The sequence below is a fragment of the Antrostomus carolinensis genome, unplaced genomic scaffold (genome assembly GCF_000700745.2).
Source record: "Antrostomus carolinensis isolate BGI_N321 unplaced genomic scaffold, ASM70074v2 scaffold6952, whole genome shotgun sequence".
NCBI lineage: Eukaryota > Metazoa > Chordata > Aves > Caprimulgiformes > Caprimulgidae > Antrostomus > Antrostomus carolinensis.
Genome location: NW_010298881.1, coordinates 159423 through 183093, shown reverse-complemented (window position 1 = coordinate 183093; position 23671 = coordinate 159423). Strand labels below are relative to the sequence as shown.

General features: G+C 42.6%; 1 protein-coding gene across 1 annotated transcript in view; it reads right to left on the bottom strand.

The window, feature by feature from the left end:
• Positions 1-23671, bottom strand: part of MAGI1 (membrane associated guanylate kinase, WW and PDZ domain containing 1) — a 172110-nt gene that overhangs the window by 52525 nt on the left and 95914 nt on the right. Inside the window, exons 4-11 of the mRNA XM_010162596.1 lie at positions 21100-21310; positions 17522-17604; positions 14270-14305; positions 9723-9780; positions 7332-7444; positions 6226-6318; positions 2385-2567; positions 687-1307 (exon numbers count right to left, since the gene is read on the bottom strand). Coding sequence (XP_010160898.1) covers positions 687-1307; positions 2385-2567; positions 6226-6318; positions 7332-7444; positions 9723-9780; positions 14270-14305; positions 17522-17604; positions 21100-21310 — 1398 coding nt within the window. The remainder of the gene's footprint in view (positions 1-686; positions 1308-2384; positions 2568-6225; positions 6319-7331; positions 7445-9722; positions 9781-14269; positions 14306-17521; positions 17605-21099; positions 21311-23671) is intronic.

The following is a 23671-nucleotide window of genomic DNA, read 5'->3' as shown; positions in this document are numbered from 1 at the left end:
TCCTGTGGGTGGACTGACCCCATTGACAGGTTCCCTACCATCCATGCTCCCACATGGGCTGCAGACATACTGCCTGTGGGGTGTTTCTCGTGCCTGCTGGTGGCCTTTCAGCAATGCAACCAAAAATGAGCTCAGCTCCCAACTGCACAGCAAATAAATACGTCTAGAAGTAACATTTCAACTGCTTACAACTTGGAGAAGTTTAAATTCTCTCCTCCATTCCCAACCGTACTCCAGGTGTAACCCTTCCACAGTGAAGAGTCATTAGATATCTGATTTTGAACACTGCAGATTACAGAACGTATTACCAGCCTCTTCCATCTCCCAAAACAGCTCAAGAATGTCCACGTTCTGTCTAAAATAATTCAGTTTTATGAGCATGAGATCAGGGTTTGTTAAGTAAGTGAACGTGTAACCATACATGTCACCATACCACCCTTTTGTGCATTACCAGAAGACAAGTAGCGTATGTGCACATGGGAACTACATGCACATTCCTCCCAATGCAGTATCAAACGACAAATAATTTTAACCATCTATGTGACCTGCCAATTTTGGGCAGTTCCTACACCTCAGGACATAAACCATTTCTACAGAGAAGCTTAGGAGAGCAGGTTTTTCATGACATGCATTTTTTAAAAAAAAATTTCAAGACCAAATGTTTAAAAGCAGTTTTGAAGACCTACCTCCTCGCTGCACAAGCAACGTGACCTCGCTTCCCTTAGGACATTCAATCAGCATATCCACCACCTGGTTGTGAGTGAGGCTCTGCACATTCTTCTTGTTAACTTCGACTATAAGATCACCCTCCTTCAGGCCGCGGCACCGCGGGCTGTCCACGATTTGTTTCACTCTTTGGCCGCCCCCACCGGGACTGTCTGCTATAGTAAACCCAAAGCCCATCGGCCCTTTCACTATATGCACAGTTATGAGTTCAGGTTGTGTTGCTATTGAAGATGCCAAAGAGACGGTGTCATTGGGGTAACCATGGGGTCCGTTGGAGGAGACCTCAGCAGGGCTGCTGGGTCTCGCTTCCTTTGTGCCATTTACTTTCCCTGTTTTACTACTGTGGCTCGCTGGGGAGTCATAATTTTCCTGCCCGTTCACAATGATCGGCTCTTTGTCCAAAATTGCCACAGACGTAACCAGGCTCGTGTTGGGATCGTCGGGATCAAAGGGCAGGGGGTAGCCTCGGCACAGTTCGAGGTCCACGCTGGCACCGATGGGGATGGACTGGAAGATTTTCACAACTTGAGCATGAGTGTGCCCCAGCACACAGGTATCGTTCACGCTGACTATGACGTCCCCTGCAGAGGACACAGACAGATATACCAAACACACACATTTTTGTGCACCCTGGGAAGGTGAGGACTGGAGCCTGTGAGCTGATCCACAGCATCCACAGGTACCACTCACAGTAAATAGTAGCATTTAAGTACCTTTGCAAGGAAAAGGAGCAGTGACACTTGGGCAAGCAAGAACTATCTGTACACAGTGGATTCACTGCATAAAGCCTTTGCGTACATAAATGTTCTTTAAAGTGAAAATGGAATTGGCTCATGCAAAAAACTAATAAATTCAAATGATGGTATATGGCCCATTTAACAGTTATCTCGAAGCCTGGCTCTCACTGTTATACGCTGTGCTACGCTGACATATGATAGAAACAAAACTGAGAGCACATGGGAGCTACAACAGAAGGTTCTCAAACACCAACTGCTCAAACACAGTGCCACATGTCATGTCTCAGACATACTTTGGCCTGAAATCTAGGTATCGATTAAGTTATGATTCATTTTTTAACAATGGAGCTGCAACACAGGGATGCTTAATGTTGTGATGCTCCATCTGCAAGTGAGGAGTTGTGACCTCAGGTGAATCTGAACAGGATTTCATCATGCTGGGCCTGATCTCTGGCAAAAACAAATTGGCCCTTGGCACCTCCACAGAGGGAAATGCAAACTGGACCACTCCTTTGCCCATTCCTTGGGAGTAGCCTGGCAAACACACAAAACACAGTGATGCAGCTCTACAAAAAGACAGCACCCATTGCCACAGTGGGGAGCAGTAACCTGCAGCCTGACATGGGACCCCACAATCACTGGCTCCTCTCTGCAAATCAGCACGGGGAGAGTCAGAGCTGGTAGAGCCCCAGCTGGATATTTTGACACCTGAGGTGAAATTCCAGCACATGGAGTGCCTTGCTATAAGATTTTGAACATATCCCTCACTGTACCTCACTTCCCTGCTTGCTGATGGGAAAGCTGAATGCCTTCCCCCACAAAAGGGATGAGGACTCAAGTTCTTTATGAACTGCACATAAAACCAGCTGCAAAAACATAAACCAAAGTGGTGGCAAAGATTTTGATTTAAAGCATCAGTACCTGTTTCCATTTTGCCATCCAGCGCTGCAGGGCCATCAAGCACCAAACTTTTGATTTGGAGAAATTCATCTGGCTCATCCCCTCCAACGACAGTGAAGCCGAAACCCCTGCTGCTTTTTCTTAGCTTGGTGTGGATGAACTTCCCTTTCAACTCTGAAGGGTTTCGTGTAAAAAAAGGTTTTCCTGTGTAGGAAGTTTGGAAAAATCTATAAACAGGCAGGCAAGAGTATTTGATCTGTTTTTCCTCTGCCCCTCCCCGCTCTAACAAGTACACAGACAAACACAGCGGCGTGCTGGGATGGGACTGAACTTCACTCCAGCATCCCCTCACCTCATCACACTCCACTCGTCTCCTTGGATCCAATTATGCAGTAAAAAGAGTGAGCAAAACCCCTAGTACCTGGTGCTTTCTTAGCTGTGGTTGGGCACACCAAAGCCCCAAGGCTACAAAGAGATAAAAATGCTGCTTTAAGGAAGGGAATATGTTAAAGTTGGCAATGCTGGCTTACAGATGTGTTTTATCTCTGTCCTGAGGTACTTATGACCATCCCAGGAAGGATAGGATGAGGATAGAACAAATGTCTCCTACAGAAGGTGAGAGTTTCTGCAGAAAAGCATATGTTTTTAATCACTTGGCCTTTTACCAACTCACCAAGCAAAAAGCAGCTTCTGAGCTCTGGCAAGACACTGCACAACCCTTTAGCATAACCTCCCCTCTGCCCCAGCATCGCTACCACCCTGTGACCTCCCCTGGTGAAAAAGGGAAGGATGCTGATGTTGTTCTTCAGACGCTGTTTGAAGTCTTTTCTCTTTCCTTTCTGCTCCTTGCCTGTTGTGGATGAAACACTGCCGTTGTGAAGTATGGATCAAAGAGTGACCTGGGACTGGAGCAGCAGTGCTGGAGGGCTGTTAATGCTCTCTGGCAGCATGGTTCAGAGGGAACAAGGTGCTCCAAAGACAAAAACTGCATCTTTGCAAAGAATGGTGCACAAGCTCAGAAAAGGAATCATAGTAGCTGTGTTCCACAGTGCCAACACGAAACACCTTTGCACTTTTAATTGTTTTTAATGCTTAGAGGGGAAAAGACTGTGCCACTAAGCCCTCTGGTGACAGCTCCAGGAGCAGCAGTGTCTATCGCAGCCAGGAGAGCTGGCATACTTTCAAATTGAAACTTCAGCAGCATTGCCATGGGCCTCTGTTTAGAAAGGAGCCCTGGAGGGAGAGCGAGGAGATTTGAGACTTGTAAGCCTTTGATTGGGGAGAAAAAAAGGTATATTTGAAGCTGATTCACAATGGGGCAGTGTGAGGACGTGCAGTTGTCTGCCTTGGAAGGGTAGCACAGGAACAGGGTAATCCTGCACATCGTGGGCAGATGTTCTGCTCAGACCCCAAGCTGCAAAAAAGCGCCCTATCAACATGCAACCCAATGTCTCGGACAGCAAACATGGCTGAGGAGAAGCATGCAGTGGGATTTGCTCCTGTGCTGATTTCTGGTTCAAAAGACAAGAAGAACAAGCACAGGTTGCTGGTGTCCACCTACAAATACAGGGTGAACTCACTCTGCAGAAACAGGATGGCAGCACCACAGGCTATGTCTCACCTACAGCATTTGGGAGGGGATCACATTTTAAATGAGCATATCTATAAAACCCCAGGTGGGAGAGTGGTGCCAAGGGCACAAGGACATCCCCACCAGCAGTGCCAGCAGTGGGAGAGACAGGAACCCCTGGGCAGAGGGCTGGGGGACAGGGAAGGTGGAAACAGCTGCTGCAAACAGGGAGTGAGAGAAGAGGGAGCAGCACTGAGAGAGGAAGAGGAAGGAATGAAAGAGAAGGAATCATCAGTGGGTATCAGGACATGTCACTCAGAGTGGTGCTGAGACAGACTAATGCTCTCCTGTAACGTTGCTGCAAAAGTTTGGTGGCTGGCAGTTGGGAATGGGTGGAGAGCTGAGCTTTCTAACGTCATCCCCTGTGTGATGGGTCCTGTCCATTGCCATGCTGGGGCAGCCCTTGCTCTGGCCTGGCAGCATAAAAGGCAGAGGTGGCATTGACAGATGTCTCCCTGAGGAAGACTAGAATTTTGGGGGCACTCTGATGAGACACCTAACCCCAGATGACTGGTGGTCAGGGTACCACCCCAGAGCTCCCTCGTTTTTCCCTGCTGCAAGCCTGAATTACTCTAATATACTGTAATATACTCTAACAGCCCTCGGGAACACGCTGGGGGCTTTGGATACTGTAAAATTTGGCATATCTGTTTTGGAAGGGCTGATGATCTGCCATGTGGAGCAGAGAGCACTCCCTGGCCCTTCATGGCTCACCTTCAGAAACCATAGCTGACCTGCAGAGCAAGGGAGTATTTCTCAGCTTGCGGTGCCAGCCTCCCCCCGGCTGCTCCCAGCTCTGTCAGGATGACATGCTCCAGCCAGATTCTTCCTCTCTCACCTTCCCCAGCCTCTGGTTTCTGCAGACCAGGGCAACATCACTCACTTGCTATGCAATTTAGATGTAGACAAAGATGAAGCCTACTTACAACCACTTGTAACCAGAGAGCACTTGTATTGCAACAGGTACAAGTGGAACACTCTGCCCTTGCTGGCAACCTGTTCTGGCAAGGTTTCAGCCCACACTGCAAATTCACAAACAATTCATGTCCTGTCTGGTTAGTTATTTACGACAAGGGACTGGTCTGTGAGCAGTTGGCTACACGCAGACCACTGACACTAATAAATAAGGCTGTAATAGCTCAAAGTACTTGTACACATGTACAACTTCAAAATAGATCCACAGTATTTGGACCTAGTATCATTTCCTCCTCATGCAGCACTTCCCAGAGGAGCTGCAACTCATATTTTTCAGAAACAGGATATAATTTGCCCCTAACGTGACCAAGGCACTTGTGCCTCTTCGCCTTCTGTTACTACAGAAAGTCAAATTGTGCCCCGAGGGCTGGTAGCTCTAAAAGCTCCCTAAGCAGCAGAGGATCTCCTTCTTCTGCTGCTCCCCCAGCTCCTACTCCCTCCAAATTTTCATCTGGATTCAAAGCACACAAAAAGGAAAATCCATAGTCGCAAGCCAGACTCCTCTCTGGCAATACCAGAATGTGGCTGATCAGATGTCACAAACACAACCGACACCCAAGCTCTCCAAAACCAAGGTCCTGACAAACAGTGCCGAGAACCTACACACATCACAGCTCCCAAACACACTGACCAGTTTCCAGGGCTCTTAAACTAGTTTATCTTGAAAGTCAACCTGCCCACAAATGCAGACAAGGGGTGACACTGGCTTTGGCTCTCAGACTAGAACATGACTTTGTTAATGTCATGTCTGTGTCTTAATCGCAGTGCAACATGGTGAGATTTTGTGCTGCTTTTTGAGGAAATGTTGACCTGTGAGAAGAGAAAGGAATCTCTGCACTACATCTTATTGTAAGACCCACATTCTAAACTCAGAAGAGTTCAGAAAGTGTAAAAGTCTAATCCTTGCACATCCATAGAGCTCTGTAGAAAAGGGTCTCCTACTTGTGCCTGTATCCATCAACAGTTGCTGTTAAATCCCACCAATGTTGTAACTCATGTTTTGACTTGTAAGCCACACGTAGAGTGGCCACAATCCTTTTTTTTCATGCAGGCAATCTCATTTGCCTCTTGCAGCTGGCATCAAATGTGACCTTGAAACAGCAGTCTCAAAATCTAGGGGAATTCAGATAAGCAGGCACGTGCCCTGGTGTGTGATACTAGCCATGGAGACACTCTCTTTGCAGACGGCTGAGGGAATTCCATTCTCAGGAGAAAAACCTTGTTGCACTTTTACAACTGGTTTAACAAGGTTGTTACCTTGCACTGGTGCTTCCCGAACTGCCTCTTGGTTGTTTGAAACATGGTTTGGAGCAGCGGGTGGTGGGAGAGATGGACACTCCTCTGTCCATTCTAGAGAGGACAGAGAGGGAAACGTTACTTGTTTCACAACAGCACTATGAGCTCCTGCACATACACACACTGAGAGTGTGGGGTTCAGGCAGAGGAGATGTGAGAAGCATGGCAAGAGAGGAAACAGAGTCACAGAGAGAAGGAATACAATTAGTAGGATGTTCAAAAACCACTTCCAGAGGACTCTCTATGTCCAGGTCAACTGATCTATCTACTGGGACACCCGACTTCACACTCAAACTTGGGATTTGATTTGCATCTAAGTGGTCTTGACATTTATAAATCTATTACCCATGGCCCTTGTGGCATCAGTTCACCTTGAGTGTTAAATAGAAGGAGCTGATGTTGTGGGAAATGGGGCTGCAGGAGGAACATTGAAGCCTAAATTATTTTTCCCTTGGATAATAACTGTTCTGAAAAAAACTTGTTGTGAAAGCTATGAAGATACCAAAACAAACCCAAATGCCATAGGCCCCTCACTGCAGTTGGGCTGCATTTAAAGAAAAAAAAAAAAAAAAAAAAAAGGGGGGGGGAAAAAAAAAAAAAAAAAAAAAAAAAAGGTGGGGGGGAAAAAAAAGAAAGAAAGAAAAAAAAAGGAAAATAAAAAACAGTTGTTTTGAAAAAAATAGTGTTTTGAAATAATGAAATTACTTCAGATGTTAGAACTTGACAACATCCAAGAGTCTTGGGTTAAGAAGTCTCTCGTGCACAGAGGTTTCTCTAGTGCACATGTGATGGCTCACTCCTCATTGCCTTTGGGTAGGCCCAATGCAGAGCAAAACAACACCAGCTACAAAGAATAACTTGATGGAGCAGATTAAAGAGGAAAATTGTGGTTTTGGGAAACCTAGAAACCTTTCAGAAATAAAGGACATTAACAGAAAAATCCTTCCTCTTTACAAGGGCGAAAGCTACTATGTTTAAGTGGTTAAGGCCATAGAAGGAGGGACAAATAACATTGGCACGGTGCTGCCAAGGCAAGGGAGGGCACATTCCCTCATGAAAACCCCAACCATCACACCCTGGGTGCTGCCAACCTTCTGGTGGCTGTTGCTGTTGCTCAAGCTGCTTCTTCCTCTTTGCTTCAAGAACTGGGTTTTCATACTGTGTCTTCCGGTTGATGTGGCTAGAGATGAAAGAGAGCAATAAATTAGGAAACTCTTTATGTGACAAGCAGGAAAGACAGCCAGGCATGAAACTCCTCTGAGGAAAGGACTAAAATACCAAACAAACACAACAGCAGTGTATGTGGAGCAAGGCTCACCTAGTCGTGCCAAAAAGCATATTTAGGAAAAGAAGAGGATTCCAGTATTGATACGATGTCTTGAGTAGGAATGGCTAATTCCTTCAAATACATTAAAGTAGTGATCTATCTGTGAAAAATGAGATTAAAACAGAAAAGGCGCTCTGTCTGACTGCATTTTAAAAGACAGGCCTATATCATCCCTGCTTTAATCAAATTCCCAGAGGTGCAGTCATTCCCTGGCTCACTAAAGTTAAAAAACCCCAAACAAAACAAGACCAAGCAACTGGTAACATCTGTCAGCTATTTGATCAATGCACACTCTTAACAGGGTGTCTTAAAAGTATCTGCGGGATGTAGGCTATGAGCTGAAAAGCTGGGTTCTGAATGGATCAAAATATCTCCAGAATTAGCCACCAGCAAATACTCCTAGGGGAAAGCAGCACTTGGTGAAACTTCAGCTGTCGTCCTTGGAGGGCCATTAGGCAGCTTTTGACCCGTATGAAATGTTTAGTGCTAATACTTCTCATCAAATTCAGGAAAATGTTTTTTAAAAAAGAAGCAGCCTAACCCCAAACATGGCAACAAGCAATGAACTTCACAGAGAATTCACCATTTTAGGAAACCAAAGGATGATCACTAGACACAGCTGCTGGGGTGGTGGGATCAGAGGTCTGGGGACACTCTGTGGCTGGCAGCCGAGATAAGCTGCTCATCAATCTTTCAATTCAATGGCAATTTTTCAATAGTGCTTTACCTACAGCAGAGGAGCAGGTTATATTAGCTTAAATCCCATCGTTATACCCGAAGCACAGTTCACCATTAAGAGCTTGCTATTTTACTGTCTCTTGTCCCACGTGTCTCTATCAATGAACAACCAACCACTTTTTCAAGTAATTACAATAGAAGCACTCTAGATAGTTATGCTTAGAATTTTTTTCTGCTAAAGATCAATATTAAATCACTGGAAAAATATTTAAGTGATCAAATAAAAACAAGTTAATGTGTTCTGTAAAAGATTTCCCATTTCAAGGTATCTTCCGAAAGTTAAGAAAAAAATAACTACTTTAAAAATGATATAAACTTTTTCATTATATAGTTGTTTCTCAATAAAAACTATTATACAATAATAGAGTGCCTGAATTGTAAGGGACAGAGACAAATGCCCAAATTATAACCATCTTGCTTGTTTCTAGATAGTAAGTAAAATAAACTTATGTCTCATTGCTGTTACTTTTCTATTCTATTTCATCACTAAGGAGTGCTACAAAACTAATGGGCATGTATATATAAAGTGAAAAGAAAAAATGCTGGAAAGACTTCTTGGCATGGCATTTAATAGCCAAAAAATATTCTTTATGGCTTTGGTAAATAAATGCCAAGTCTTAATTACACAGTTTGCTAACCTTGTTTCCCTAGGCACAGGTGGTAGGGTCAGAACTGAGCCAAAGCAGACAGAAACTGTATTCCACATCTATTCTGAGGGCTATCATAAGCCATCCTACTAGACAGGAGTATACACATAATTAAAAATTCATTTTATGGGGGTCAATGATGAAACAAAACTCAGATCTCCAGTTTCCCAAGGGAGCGATCTGACATCTAGATAAAGAAGAAGCTGTTCTAATTCTGGAGAGAGTCATTAAACCTGTAATTCTATTCTCTGCTGTGGTTGTTTGGTCACACAGACTTGTCCATTCCTCCAGAGTGTCTCCTGACTTGTAACTGAATTGATGGTCTGCTTTGCATACTCTTATCTTGATCTTAGCACTATACAAAGGGGATGGAGCTCAGTCAATTGCACATTTGTTAATATTCTCTGGATAAAAGTACTTGGTGAGGTGCTAGGGCTCCTGCATGCCCTGACCCAGGGGTGCTCCTGTCTCCCTTGAGCTCACCCCTGGAGCTTACCCGGGGTGCTCTTGTCTCCCTTGAGCCCACCCCTACCCTACCCTAGGGTTCTGATGCCAGACCCCACCAGAGGATGGAGAATGGCAAGGCATGGCTCCCTCTCCCAGCCCCTATGGCATCTCACAGCCTGTGGAGGGGCCAGGATCTCCTCCTCCTTCATGTGAGATGCTACCAACAAGCACACAGACCGCTGTGGAGGAAAGCCTTCCTCCACCCAACAGCCACACCAGAACTGGAGAGCAGCACTTACTCTACATAGTAGACACCATATACGGGATCCTCAATTTTCTCCCAACCAGCAGGCAACTCTGGAAATAGAGAAAGCATTACTGAAGCCTCCAATGAAGCTTTTTCTGACAGGTCCTGCTCAGCATGCAAAACTTATCAGTAGCTCAGACTTTGCTTCAAACACCTTTCAGAACAATCACAGGCTCCTTTTAAAGGTTGGCAGAGCATGTCACCATCAGAGCCTGCCCCACCAGTGCTGGGTTAGCTGGGAAGATGCCCACGCTGGTCAATTGTAGATTTGCTTTTTGTACTGAATGAACAAATGATCAATAAATTTCCTTTCTGGGAGTGCCTCAAGTACCCTCCTGGTTTGACCATCATGGGCAGAGTGGCCTTGGATGGAGGCACTGCAGTGGAAGTCGATGCAGGCAACAGGTCAGAGGCATTTTCATGCCAGCACGTGAAGATGGGCAAGATTATGGCACACAATTGTAGCACGCTAACAGAGACCACTTTCATCTCCTGGATCAGTGCCAAGACATTTCTGATCACCACTGCTGGAAAGCTGGGGGGTTTTTTTGACTCCTTTCTTGTGGATTTGCACTGCATTGCTCATGTGAGCCCAACACAAAAGTACACCTTGAAACAGGACAAAGTGAGTTTAACATAAACGGCCGGCATACAGAAACCACCGCAGCGGGGCTGGCACACACAGATGTATTTCACTGCATAGCACTTAATGTAAAAACACGTTGCCATAATCACGTGTAACAGATTTCCCTTTTTTAATTAGCATAATTAACAAAAAACAGTTCTGAAGATGAAATTAACATTTGGAAACGTATCCACTTTTGTTCCCGTTGCTTTTCTAGACTGCAACATAGTACTTTAACTATAATTAGTGAATGTAATAAAATCATTTCAGTATCCAACTGAGGGTTATTAAAGCTGTATGTGTTACTTAAGGGTCTGATCCTTGTCCCACTCATTTGAACACAATGTTCCCGTTGGCTATGGGCAGTGAAATAAACATCCTATTAACAATAGAAAGTGGTGTGTTTGCGTAATATTGGGTGTGAATCAACTCAAAAGAAGGCTCCACCATGCTATGGACTGTGCAAGTGTGGTCCTTGCTCCACAGACTCTGCACATTCATTTAAATAAAAATAATAATAATAAGCCATTGTCAGATAACACAAGTTCAAATATTCCATGCAAAATAGTTCCTCAAAATTTATCACTAAATTGACAAAACTTGATAGCAAATAATCTATGTTTGTTTATTATCAAATGTAAAGATTTATTTTCATTAATGGCATCAATTGCTGAGCCAGTACAATCAACAATGGCTCATTAATTAGAATAAATGTAACTATCTAGTTTTGCATTTATAGACTTCAGCAATGTTGCCATAAGGATAGAAATATCTCCAGACTGGAGATGAACAGAATCTATACAAACACACATGGGCTAATTACTCAAAGTTTATGTTTGTGTTGAGAATTGGCTGGAGATCAGACAAAATCGATTTTCATGGGTTTTGCTCCACATGTCCCTTATTTGCAGATATAAGGTAGGTTTTCCATTCTCATAATTATTTTATCCTTACTGGGTTTAATATCTTTGGATTCCTTGAGACATATGCAATTAAATGCAAGCCAGTGCTAACTTTTGGGCATGAAAACACTTCACAATTTTATCTGCAGATTGATCTGAAATGAATGCTTCAGAAACAGCTATTCCTTTACACTGTGCAAGTGTTTGTGACAAAAAAAAGCTGAAGGCCAATCTTGAAAGTCTTTTCACAAAGGAAACTCCCAGGTTTGCAAAGGAGTCACATATGGTGAAAACACTGTGGGACTGGCTTAAAGAGTTTCAGTGCAATTAAGACCTAACACACAATCAGGAAAACCACAAGTTGTGGCAGTTCATTTAATTCTTTGCACTATGGTGAAGACCAAGCTGGAGTGGAAGGAAAAAAAAAAAAAAATGAATGAGGGAAGGGAAAAGTAATGCACAACTGCCTTACAATGAGTTTTCCACAATTTTTTCTGCTAAATAGATTTTATCTATTTTGGACTAAGTGGTTTTGATTTTTAAAGCTCAAACAAAAATATTCTGCTTTTCTTTTGTCCATAGTTTTGGTATTACATTTTATTTTTTCTTTTCTTTCAAAGAATTTTCATGGAAGGTCAGAAAACCAGCACTTTCCTAACTCCAAAAATGGTTCTGTGCCAAAATCTTTCCAGTTTGCTATTTCTGCAGCTTTACATTTAAGGAACACATCTCTATGTTTTCGGAAGTAACAATACACAAAACTGCAGCTTTCAACACATTAGTTGTTGGTGGTGTAGATGTACTTTCTGACTTTTAAGAGCCTCTGAAATTTCTCTAAAGCAAAAGGTAATATTCTCCACAGCCACGCTGCACAGTCTGGCTTCCTTGAGGCTTTAAATTATTCATCCCTCTTCTCTACCTCTCCTGCCAAACTGAAGATAACCCAGAGCATTAGATTTTATCACAAATATAAGATTTACAAAACCATTTTTCATTATTAGGAGTCTGAGTGAGCCATATAGTTTTTATTTTGGTACATCCATGCAGCACTGTAGTCTCAGAGCATTTGTCAGCAGGTAAATTCAATGGACAAACATCCAATTTATACTTTTAAGCCTAGGGTAAATACACGGATTCCTACTGAGATGCTTTTGTTTAGTATCCAATGCTACAGAGGCGATGGATGGGTTCCTAAAAAAGAACTTCTCAACCACCAGGGATTTTAGTCACACCTCTGCATCAATATAAAAGAGCTAGAGATGACTTCAGGATACTCAGCTCTTACTGCTCCCTGTGAGTTCAGGAGGATGTGCTCAAGGAGATGTCCAATTCTACTCCAAAGATTAATTTTTTGTGTCCTTCTTATAACCTTCTGTTAAAGGAGAGGTGATCTATTACTCCATGTTCAATCCACTTCTTTGGAAAAGAAGAAGTTGTGCAAATGCTTCAAGTTTTAATTTTCTTATATTTAGAAAAGAAACTGTTAATAAACTAAGGAGCTAAATATCTGGCAACAACCAGTTTATACTAATCATGACTATGGGCCATGTGTTTCCACGCCCCCTCTGTAACATTGCTGTGACCAACTGAGCCATTTGAAAATACCCTTATTTACAGTGCAGCATTTGCAAATCTCAACAGTGTATCGATGAGCTGTGAGCTCAATAAAGCTTATCTGCATTAAAACAAAAGGAACATCTCATGATGTTTGAGCAAAACACTTGTGTATTTAAGTGCCTGCAGAACTGGGGTCAACCTTATCAATTAACGAGTTGCCCTGCATCTATTTTTCAGCTCTTCTCTTGCGCTAGATCCTGATATCAGACTGAAAGAAAGGAACATTTAAATTTCATTATTATCTATAAATTTGCCTCTTTTTAAACTCTCTCTTATTTTCAATCACCCTTTGTGAAGACCTTCATGAGAAATCTTTGCAGGTTCTTGGTGTGCACTCTCCTACTTCTGATGTTACCTGGTCTGCTGCTTATTCCTATGAACTGTGCATAATGTTAATGTATCACTAAAGTGACCACATTCTTCTTTAAACTGTTATTTTTTTTCGAATTCTTGTACTAAAAGAAGTTAGGCTTCAAACATTATTCCAGGCATATTATTCAGAAGAGTAGTTCTTGGAGTAGTGTTAAAAGTCCACTCAATACGGCTGCTGATGCCGTATCAATCACACAGAAGCAGGAAGCAGAATACACTTGCAAATAATTATAGAAACCAGAGGTTAATTCTCTGGCAATACAATCCTCCAGTATGCAGAACTATAAACTGTAAATACAGTCCTCTTTAAAAGCAATAATAGACCTAGTGGAAATAAAATCCTATGCAACCTCTTATGCCTTTCAGCTTTCCAAGTGCACTAGAGCATAGCTGAACAGAAATAATAACTACCTCCACCATCAGTATAAACAGAATGAGCACTGCTGAGATTAGATATCAAGACAGCATTCTTCACAAAAAGACGCAGCAAATAAAAGTGGACCACATCATCGAAAATCATCTGTTTGTAAAATCACCTACTGAGGCAGAATTTTCAGCTGTTTCATTCACAAGCTCAGCAGAAGCATCCTATGTAACACATAAACTTTCTAAATCACACTTTGCTTCTCTTGTCTTTGGCCTCAGTGAAAAAGCAACATTAGCTAGTTGATTTCAACTTTGGCATCTATAAGCTGTTTCTTGGAGCCAATGATGCCAAAGAAAAGCTCCTGACTCCTGCAGGGTCCAGGAGGAAGTAGCTTTGAACAAACTTGGCAAGATTAAGGCTCTCCAGCTTTCTTCAAACTGAATCAGTAAGAAAACCACTATAGATCTGAAGCTAGGGGAAGATTAATGCTTTGTGTGCTAGGGAAGTTTTGCTGATAAATTAGACTTGTTGAAATAAACAAAAACAAAAACAAAAAACAGAAAGATGCAAAATGATACAAAGGAGAAAGTAAGTAATTAAAAGCTTAAAACAGTGCAGTTGAAGTCAAACATCAAAACAAGAGATGGATGATTTACCTAGTTCACTGTCCAGTTCCTCCGTGTGTACCCCTTCTTCTCCAAGGGAAGAGCAGTAAATGAGACAGAAAAAATTAAAAGAAAATTTCAGATACCAGCACCAAGCAAGAAATTCCCTACAGCAAATAGCAGAACCGGCACTAATTTTCTACAGACCAAGCCCAAGCTTTCAATTTACCACACTTTAGTGATCAGAATATTGATGGATCTGGTGTAGATAATGAAAGAACTGGTTCTTGCATTTTCAAAAAATCTGTATCAATTGACTACCTTCCATGCCACAGTTTGATATGGCAAAATAATATGTTAGTGGTGTTCTCACTGCAGTGAAGCCTCTGCCTCAGATCTGTATGGTCCGACCTTTGCAATCCATTCCGTAGACGCATAGATCTATCAGCAGGCCAGACCTGAATACCAATGAAGAAATCTGAGAGGAAAACCTTGCATCTAAATAAGAACTAATGTAGCAAGGTTTTCAAGAACATATCTAGATTTATATGTATACAAGGCCCAATTGACTATCACAGTAACTACTCAGATGATTTAAGGCAGACATGAAGCGAAGCACCTTGTTTAACTGGAGGCCCAGACCCACAGTGAAGTCCAGATGCACTGGTGAGGCATATACAGGAATGCATCAGTTTTAGCGGGGCACCTGGGACAAAGACCACATAATTTTTCAAAGACACAAAGCCATCAATATTCACTGTTGCTCCATTTATCATTATCTGCTCCATATTCATAAGTTAACAGTGACACAGATGATTAAAGTATTGCTTAGCCCATAAATACTAATAATGCAGTCTGAAAATGAAAGATGATGACAAAACCAGAACAAAGAAGGTAAAAACAATCATGGACCTAACACAGTAAAGTATAAGCCACATAAATGAATGACAGAAGCCAACAGAAGATGTAGGGTCACAGCATTGCTTTTGAAAATTTGGACACCTAAAAAACCACTTCCATGACCTGTTTGCACTATATTCTACCAAAACAGTTGCTAAGGACCATTAGTGTGAAATACGAATTGCAATTTCCCTTAATAGCCTAAACAATTGGAAACGACCAAAAAACTTATTAGGGACACATATCCTGATGAAGAAAAAAACACAAGGCAACTGGACCCAAACAAATCTGAAACGACATCTAACATTTATAAAAACCACAAACAGGATGGGCTCAAGCCTGAAAACTCACGCACGCACACAGAACAAACAGAACAGGAGTCCCACTGACTTCAGGGGAAACACACCCAACAGTGGCCCTTGCCAAAAACATCCAGCTTCTATGATGCAGTAAAAATAACCTTCTATCTTCTTTGTGTTCACATTGTTTTCTGAAATATAATTATTCTTATGTGCAAAGCAGGATCAGAGTAGTCAACCAAAATAGTGTGGTGCACTGCTGTACCTACGAAGCAACTGGTTTAACTATTGAATGTTCAAAATATTCATTAATGAATGAACTTAGTGAATGAAGTGAAGGGGTGTGGGGGAAGATGAAATTAGCTGATTTTAAGGACCTGATAAAAAAAAAAAAAGACACTATTTGCAAAATTATTAACTTAATTAAATACAAAAATAGCAGCTGTATGTTTCTAATCTAAATAAAATAAATTATTCTGATGTTTGATTAATAATTGCTAAGAAAACAAGAGGCAGACTCTCCTCTGGGAGGAGACTTGAAACTGTTTACAGAGGAGCTCAGCCACCCACAGCTGACACATCCCACTGGCTGCTCCTTGCCCGGGCTATGAGCACAGCGTGGGGCATGCTGACCCACTTGGCAGCACCGGGGCTATCGACGTAGCAGGAGTCTTGCTGGTAGTGAAAACCAGGGCAGAGGTGGTGCTTCAGGGAAAACTACCCTCTGAAAGAGGAAAGCTTATGCTGAGACTTAGCCACCTCCTCTTTAAATTGCTGGCAATGCTTAACGGCAAGGAGGAGGGAGTGTTGCCTCCATCCACTATTATTTAATTTTGTTCCAGTTCTGATAACCCACTGACACATCCATTTTTAGGTGCAGAGCAAGGTCTTCATTAATCCAGCTCCCTCTGCTTGCTCTTTGACAGACAATGCCAGTTGCTAAGGATATGAAGCAGGCGTCAGCTCGGTCTTTGCATATGCCTGTGCTTTGGGGGTGCACTGCACCGAGCACTAGGAAGTTGGTGATCTGCTTCATCACGGCAGCGAAGGCTGCACAGGCAAAGTCTCACATCTTGCAAAATCTCACACGTGAAAGAAAGCCGAGGTTGAAAAACTGCACGTGCAAGAATATTAACAGCAGTTCTGGAGGCCAGGTTTGAACCTACCAGTAAAAAGGGATTCAGTTGATTCTTTTCCAAAATAAAATCATAATTCTTACTGAGCTGACTCACACCAGTAGGAGGTTAATTATATTATGAAAACTAATTTTACAAGGACAGCACCAACACTGATGACGTAAACCTTTCCATTTTTAAGATATGTCTACCATGATAGCATTGTGCTAGCCAAAATTATGCATCAGAATACCATCACCTTTCCTGGTCAGTAGACCAAAATTTCCACACAGGTTTTTCCAAACATTTATTTTCATCATGATTCCCTTTTTCTTCCTAAAGGATATCTTTAGTCCTAAAGGACTCCTTTACCAGTCCTGCATTTGGCTGCTCTAAATCGGACAGTGGCTTGCATTTCCAACATCTCAAGGAATACAAAATTACATCAGTGTAAATTTTCAGTGGTAAAAAAAATCTACACTTTCAAATGGAATTTTTTTTTCAGTGATTATTAACACTATGTGGACTGTCAGAATTTAACAGCAGAAGTGAAGCAATTGAGTTATTTCTGCTCAAACTAGGAAACAACAACATAACTCTTTCAATCCATGTGATTGAAGCGTAACACAATGGAGCACGCAGAGACTCAGTCGCTTTCCTCCTACACAGCAATCCAAGGAGCAAACATGTTAGAAAGTTTTGTGTCTTGTTCAGTATCATATTCAAATTATAAAAACAGAGACTTCTTACCTCTAGCTCCTCTCTGATTTTTATTTAATGATCTGCCATCTCAATGGCTATCCCACATATACAAACAGTGACTTTACAACAACATAACAGGTGTTGTCTCTATGCACTTACTAATTTTTTTTTATTTTTTTTTTTTAAGTTTTTCTGAACACAAGTATTGGAAAGTGGAAAAGGAAAGGAAGGAAGCTACCTAGAAATGGACCAAACACATCATTATTTCATTATTTTCACTTTCTTACCATCATCTTCACATTCTTCTAGAGGCTTCTGCTGTTTGTTCAGGCACCGTGGATCTAGCCAAGATGTTGTTTTTGTGTTATGGCTGGAAATAAAAAATGGAAATACGACATTTGTTAATAAAGCAGAGCTGAAGTATCAGTGACATAAAAGTATATATCCTCTTTATTATTCAACAGACCTGAAAGCATACTATTGCTTCAGAAGAAACAGCGTTACAATTTGATGTTTTGCAAATTAGCCTACCAAGAGTCTTGGCATTGAAAGTACAAAGGTGAAAAGTGAAAATACACAAATCATCATTCCTGACTGAAAGGATGGATATAAAAGTTGCAATATTATAATATTAATTTCCAAACTTTTGTCTTTGGTGGTTTGTTTCTTAATTCCAGGAGCTGTCTATAAGCCATTTGCTTCCTGACAAAAAGAGAGAAGTTTCCTTTCCTGCCTAAACCATGCAGTGACCCTTGTTCCTGCAAAAGACCTTTGACACTTGTCCAGATTTGACCCAAGCACTAGTCAAACCCAAAATTTCCAGTGAAAACTTTTTAATTACACAAAAATGTTCTGTCAAAGCCTTTGATAGAAGCTGAACAGCTTTACTTTCAACACTTCCTTTCTACAAGTCCCCTGACAGTATCGCAATGCCAGTCTCAGCAGCAAAGGTTGCATAGTAAACAGGCTTAAAATACATTTTCTAGAAAACATTTTCCTCCCATCATTTAATTTGCATATGGAGACAATCTTGTAATATAAGCCTCTTCTACAACCTGATGCCATCTCGGACATAACCTACAAGATAGCCCTCCAGTCCCTGAGGTATCATTTATCTAGCTTAGCCTTTAACACTGCTTAACAGTTTTAAGTTTCAATACAGCAGTAATGCTATTTACTTCTCCTTCAAGGTCTTGGAGAGGTTTACAAACTTAACCTCAGTTTCACAACAGTCTCATGAAGCTGGAAATACTGTAATGAGTGCTATGATCCCTGAGGAACTAACAACCGAGCAGCAAACTTGTATTTTATTGCAAGAGGAGGGGACTGCCCTGCTCCTAGGATCCACGTGTGTAAATAAAAAGTCCTTGTTTTACACATCCTGCTATCCAGCCCTCCCAAGGCAGGATGAGCAAATGCATTTGTACGCTTCAGAGCAATTAATCGCCAACTAGAAAACCAAATGGCAGAAATTCAGCAAGTCAGGCAAATTAACGGCAATAAAGCAGAGGGGTTCTGCCAACATATAAATAAGAAAGTCTGTTGTCTAGCTGAGAAAGAGGGCAGTGGGAGGAGAGTGATGAAATATTTGCATATTTCTTGCAACTTTCTCTCTCTCACCAAAGGCTCACAACAGCGTGGCTTGCTGAGGCACAGAAAATTTAGCTAAACACCTTTCAGATCATACGCTCAGAGGGACAGAATTGTGTTAGACCTGTAAGATACACAGATCTACATGCAGAGTAATGAGGGACTGGGACACTTTGGGTAATGAAAATCCCCATTAAAGCACCAGAGAAAGATATCTCAAGAGCCAAATTGCTTCAGCTACAAGCAATCAGGATCAGTTATCTGACACGCAGCTCCAGCCCCACTGGACCTGTGCTGGTTCTGAGCAAGCAGCTCCAATGTTCTCATAGTGCTCCCTTCAGCACCCTGCCTTGATAACCCAAAGATGGTAGAGACATCTGAGCCAGCTTGGGTCCACACAGCTCATTAGCTTGCCCTCTTAATTTGATACAAATCAAACTAAATTGTTTCTAGGCTCAGGGTGTCCTTAGAATTAATAGAACTACAGTCGTTCAGTGCTGCATCCACACGAACACATCCTCACGCAAAATCACCCCCTACGCGTACGTATCCTCAAAACGGCCAGTCTGCACTGCAGGGAAGGAAGCAGTTGGTGTGCTACCAGATTTTCATGTCAGACAGACTGCTGGGTATGCAGGTTACATTTTTCCACCACATATGATTCTCCTGGAAAAGGTCTAACAAATTATTTTAAGGTGCTACAGTCCTGCATTGCTAAAAGAATACACATGTGTAGAGAATACAGCAGTGATGGGGATGGGTTTTGGGGAAATTGGTGGTGGCAGCAGCAGAACCCTTTGCTGAAGCACCTGTAAGGAAGGGCAGCAGCGACCCATGTGGGGACAAAAAAGGGAACAACCAGCTGCTTGGACAGCATTTAGTGCTCATGATCTGTCCTCCTCCAGGGAGGAAAATGGCAGGCTGGATGGGTTATTACTCAGGCTGTGTTATATACATTAAAGCCAGAAAGCACATCAAAGAATGAGGCACCCTGAGGGCATAACGAGGGGCAGAATACCCTGCTTGGGATAATGAACACATTTCAGTTTCATCTGATTTGCAGGTGATGAGAATTTGCATTGTGCCTTCTGGACTTTGCCTTACACTAGGGGGTTGGTGGAGCCTCTTCAGGTAATTGAGAGTGCCCTGGAAAATGGCCTTTTTTACAGCAGCCCTCTCCCAGCTGGTGAAGAGCTGCTGTGGTGCTCTCAATCCTCCCAGCTCCTCAGATCTTCAGCACTCTTCTCTGATGTGTTCCCCTGGCAAAGCAGCCAAGGGAAAACCTGCTCTAATGAACCTTTCTTTGGCCCTCCATGAAAGTCCCCTCTCCCAATGACAGAGCAGGACTGCTCCCTTCACTGCCCTAATCCAACTTCACTCTCTGGAATACCAGAAGGGGCATTAGCAGTGGAAGTTCTTCTGTATTAACTGGTCACTGGCTTCTGGGGCACAGAGAGAGGATCTCGGTTTCCAAGACTGCATTAAGCAGACAATCAAATTCAAAAATCAACTCCTCACCCCTTTCCTCTACTTGGGCAGCTAAGGGCTTGAGTTTCAAAAGCTAACTGAATTTTACTGTCTAGTTAAACTCTGTACAAGAAATCTCTTCCACTAACAGGTCCCATTTTATAAGTTACTCCTATCTCAATAAATCTAGACAAGCATAATTAGAGACTATTATTTATGGCATGAAAAAATCAGTATCATCATAAACCTGCTGACAGCAAAGTCTGCAGGCCACTAGGTGCTTCTTGCTTTTCTAAACTTACTGTGCCTACTCTGCATCGAGATTTCCCTTCTGCAAACCACTGGAGCATGTTAACATGTTTGGTCCATTTGCTCAGATGAGAAGACAACACATAAAGTCCATTCCCTGGCTCTCCTACTGCCTGGGCACGTGACAGGAGGAATTCTCTCTCCTGCATTACGCACAGAGGCAGGTTCCAAAAATGAAGTCTCAGCCCTTTCAATTAAGAGCTTTCATTCCACCTGTGAAAACAATTGGCCCACACCTTATAAGTGCCTGTTGCTTTTGTATCTACCCTCATAAAATGAGCAATTCCCCCTGCCTTTGAACTCAGGAGTAATTTGAATGTTAATCCAATCAGGAAACGCAAAACCCCTTTCGAAGCAGTAAAGAACTTACAGCTCTGCAACTTAACTGTATACACTAAATATTTAATACACATACACACGAAATGCATCCATGGAGGCTCACTTATGCCCAGAGAGAGAGGGCAAGAGATGGAATTAGAACAACAAAAATGTGCTTTACTCTATAAAATAGACTTCTCCGTTCTCGGTGTAGGCCATCTCCCAGTTTTCCGGCAGAGGACCTAGGTTATCCTCGGCAGAAGGAGGTAGGTATTGAGGGAGGTTCTGAGATGGTTCCGTGGTGGGAACGTTGGTGTGGCTATCAATCGTGGATGGTGGGGCTGTCTCTCTTGTGATAGGCGTATTATGCTCGTCTTGGTCACCAGACTCTGCTGTAGAATAAACAAGCACAAATAAAATTGAAAATCAGTCTTTTTCTCCTCCCATTTGCTTCTCCACATTTATCCTTACAGTTTTCCTCTCCTTGCTTTTTAATTCACAAGACACAGCAACAGATGAACCAAGGGCAGAGACTCGGCAGCCTTTTTGCTAGCAGGGAAGAGCTTGCTTTGCCCACACACACTCTGCCAGCCAGATCCTTGCCAGTGCAAATCAGAAGCTGTGATCAGCTACTGTGTTTGCTCTAATAGGCCCTGCTGAGCTACCAATGTCTTCCAAGCTTTCTGAGGCCAGGGCTCACTGATGTAGATGAGTTCAATGGGCTTCTGAGCAGGCTTACAGGTTCACTCCCGCAGTGCCAATTGTGGGACAGGGATTAGGAGAATAAAATTTCCTGTTTGAAGAATGATCAAAAGGGGAGATTTTTGCAAATGCAGAAGGTAGCCAGAAGCTGTAAGTCAACAAGCTAATGGTGAACGTCTTTACTGCAGTGCGTTTTTTAAAATTAAAAATTAAAACGAATGGCAGCACTACACCCTGTGTCCACACGTTGCTGCTCATGAGTGCCTGTTCCAGCTGTCTGAGGAGGTTTATTCCACATCTCATCACTGTATCCTTCCAAAGACACTCAGCAGTAATTTATGATGTATCTGGCCCTATTATCTCTAAGGAAACGTTTCTGATGCTTATATCTGTACAGTTTTGAGCTGTATCCATGAAACACTGCTGCCCATTCTCTCCACTCCTAATCACAGTAAATGTGCTCCAACAAGCAGGTCTGTGCCCCTAACTCCTTCACAGAGAGGTTCTGGCAACAGCAGACAAATTCTAAAATCACTCCTGTGTCTAGCAAAGAGATTTTCTCTGTTTGGTTCTTGCAGGTGTTGAAAATCAATGGCAGTTACTTCCAAACCACCTGAGACCACCAGTCTCCAGTACATGCAGCAAGCAACACACTGAGCAAAAGACAGAGAGACCAGTGTCACATTCTGCCAAGTCCCCAGGCAGTTGAACTGAAAGGGCTTTGCAGCCAAGACCTCACTTCTGCTCTCCAGACCAGAGACCACAGACATCCTCAACTCACAGCCCACAGCCTTGCTTTTTTGGGAGGGGCTGTTAACTGCAGCTCCTGTGCTACTTCCTTTAGGAAAAAAAAAGATACTGAAAAATAACAAACTGAGAGAAGAGGGAAGAAAAAGACTATACCAGCACCCTCAGCTGCCTGCTTTCCAGCCTTCCTAGCACTTGATATTTTTAGGTAGAAGCTGACAAGATAAAGAAGCATGAATGAATCATCACCAGCTTAAGACTGTGACTGTAAACATGCCAAAGTCTGGAAAACACAAGTCACCAAGAGGTCTTCTAAAGAAGCAGGAGCATTTTAATATGGCTAGCACACTTACATGTGAAATAAGCATACGGAATCACTTTGGTATATGAGAAATAACTCTTTTCTTGATTCTGTGCCCATTTAATGGAGGCAAGGGGCCCGGGTGTGATAACGTTGTGACAAGTGAGCTGCATCTTTCAGTATTTCATATCTTGTGAAGGAAAACAAGGAAGAGGAACGATGCTCGAGTTAATTCAGGGGTACCACACTGACATGGGCAGCAAGGAGGTCAAATGGCATCTCCCACCAGCTTTCTCCCAAAATCAGATCCTGTGCCAAGGGCTGAGGTTGCTGCCATGTCACAACAGGTGAGAAACCACCCTCAGAGCAAAACTTTCTAAAGGAACTGGTAAGCAGAGACAGAAACTCCAGCCTGGGAGAGATTAGGCCAGCCAGGAGTGATTTGGATTGGAAATATGTAAGAGGTAACAGCCAAACAGAGCACAATCCTCAAAGCCTTTTGACAGTCTGGCCCAGAGAGGGACAAAACTAAACCTCAGCCTAAATCCTTTTAAAGCTCTATACAGATGTTAGAGCCAGGACTTTGGCAGGTAGGAACTGGCATGAGAGTTCCTACAACTCATCAGAGGCTGGGAAGGAAAATTATCATGGTGGTAGGAAGTGACCAGAGGACAAAGGACCTAGTGCCAGGGATGGTGAGCACCCACAGCAAGCGGCTGTGAAAGGCCTGAAGGTGTGGCTAATGCTGCTTGCTAAGTGCCTACTTCAAAGGGAGCTGGGAAGACGAACTCAGTGATTGAAACTGAGCTGAGAAAGTAATGCTCTAAGTGCTAACAAATACTTGGATTGTAGATGTTGGGAAGGGCTCTTGCCTCTCAGAGTTCCACAAACTTCTAGTTCATTTCTGTAGAAACTCAAATGATCTTCAGTAGTATTTTACTTTGAATTTGCCTGCACAGAACTTGATTGCAAAAGCTTCCAGTGATCTTTCAGCCAATGCTTG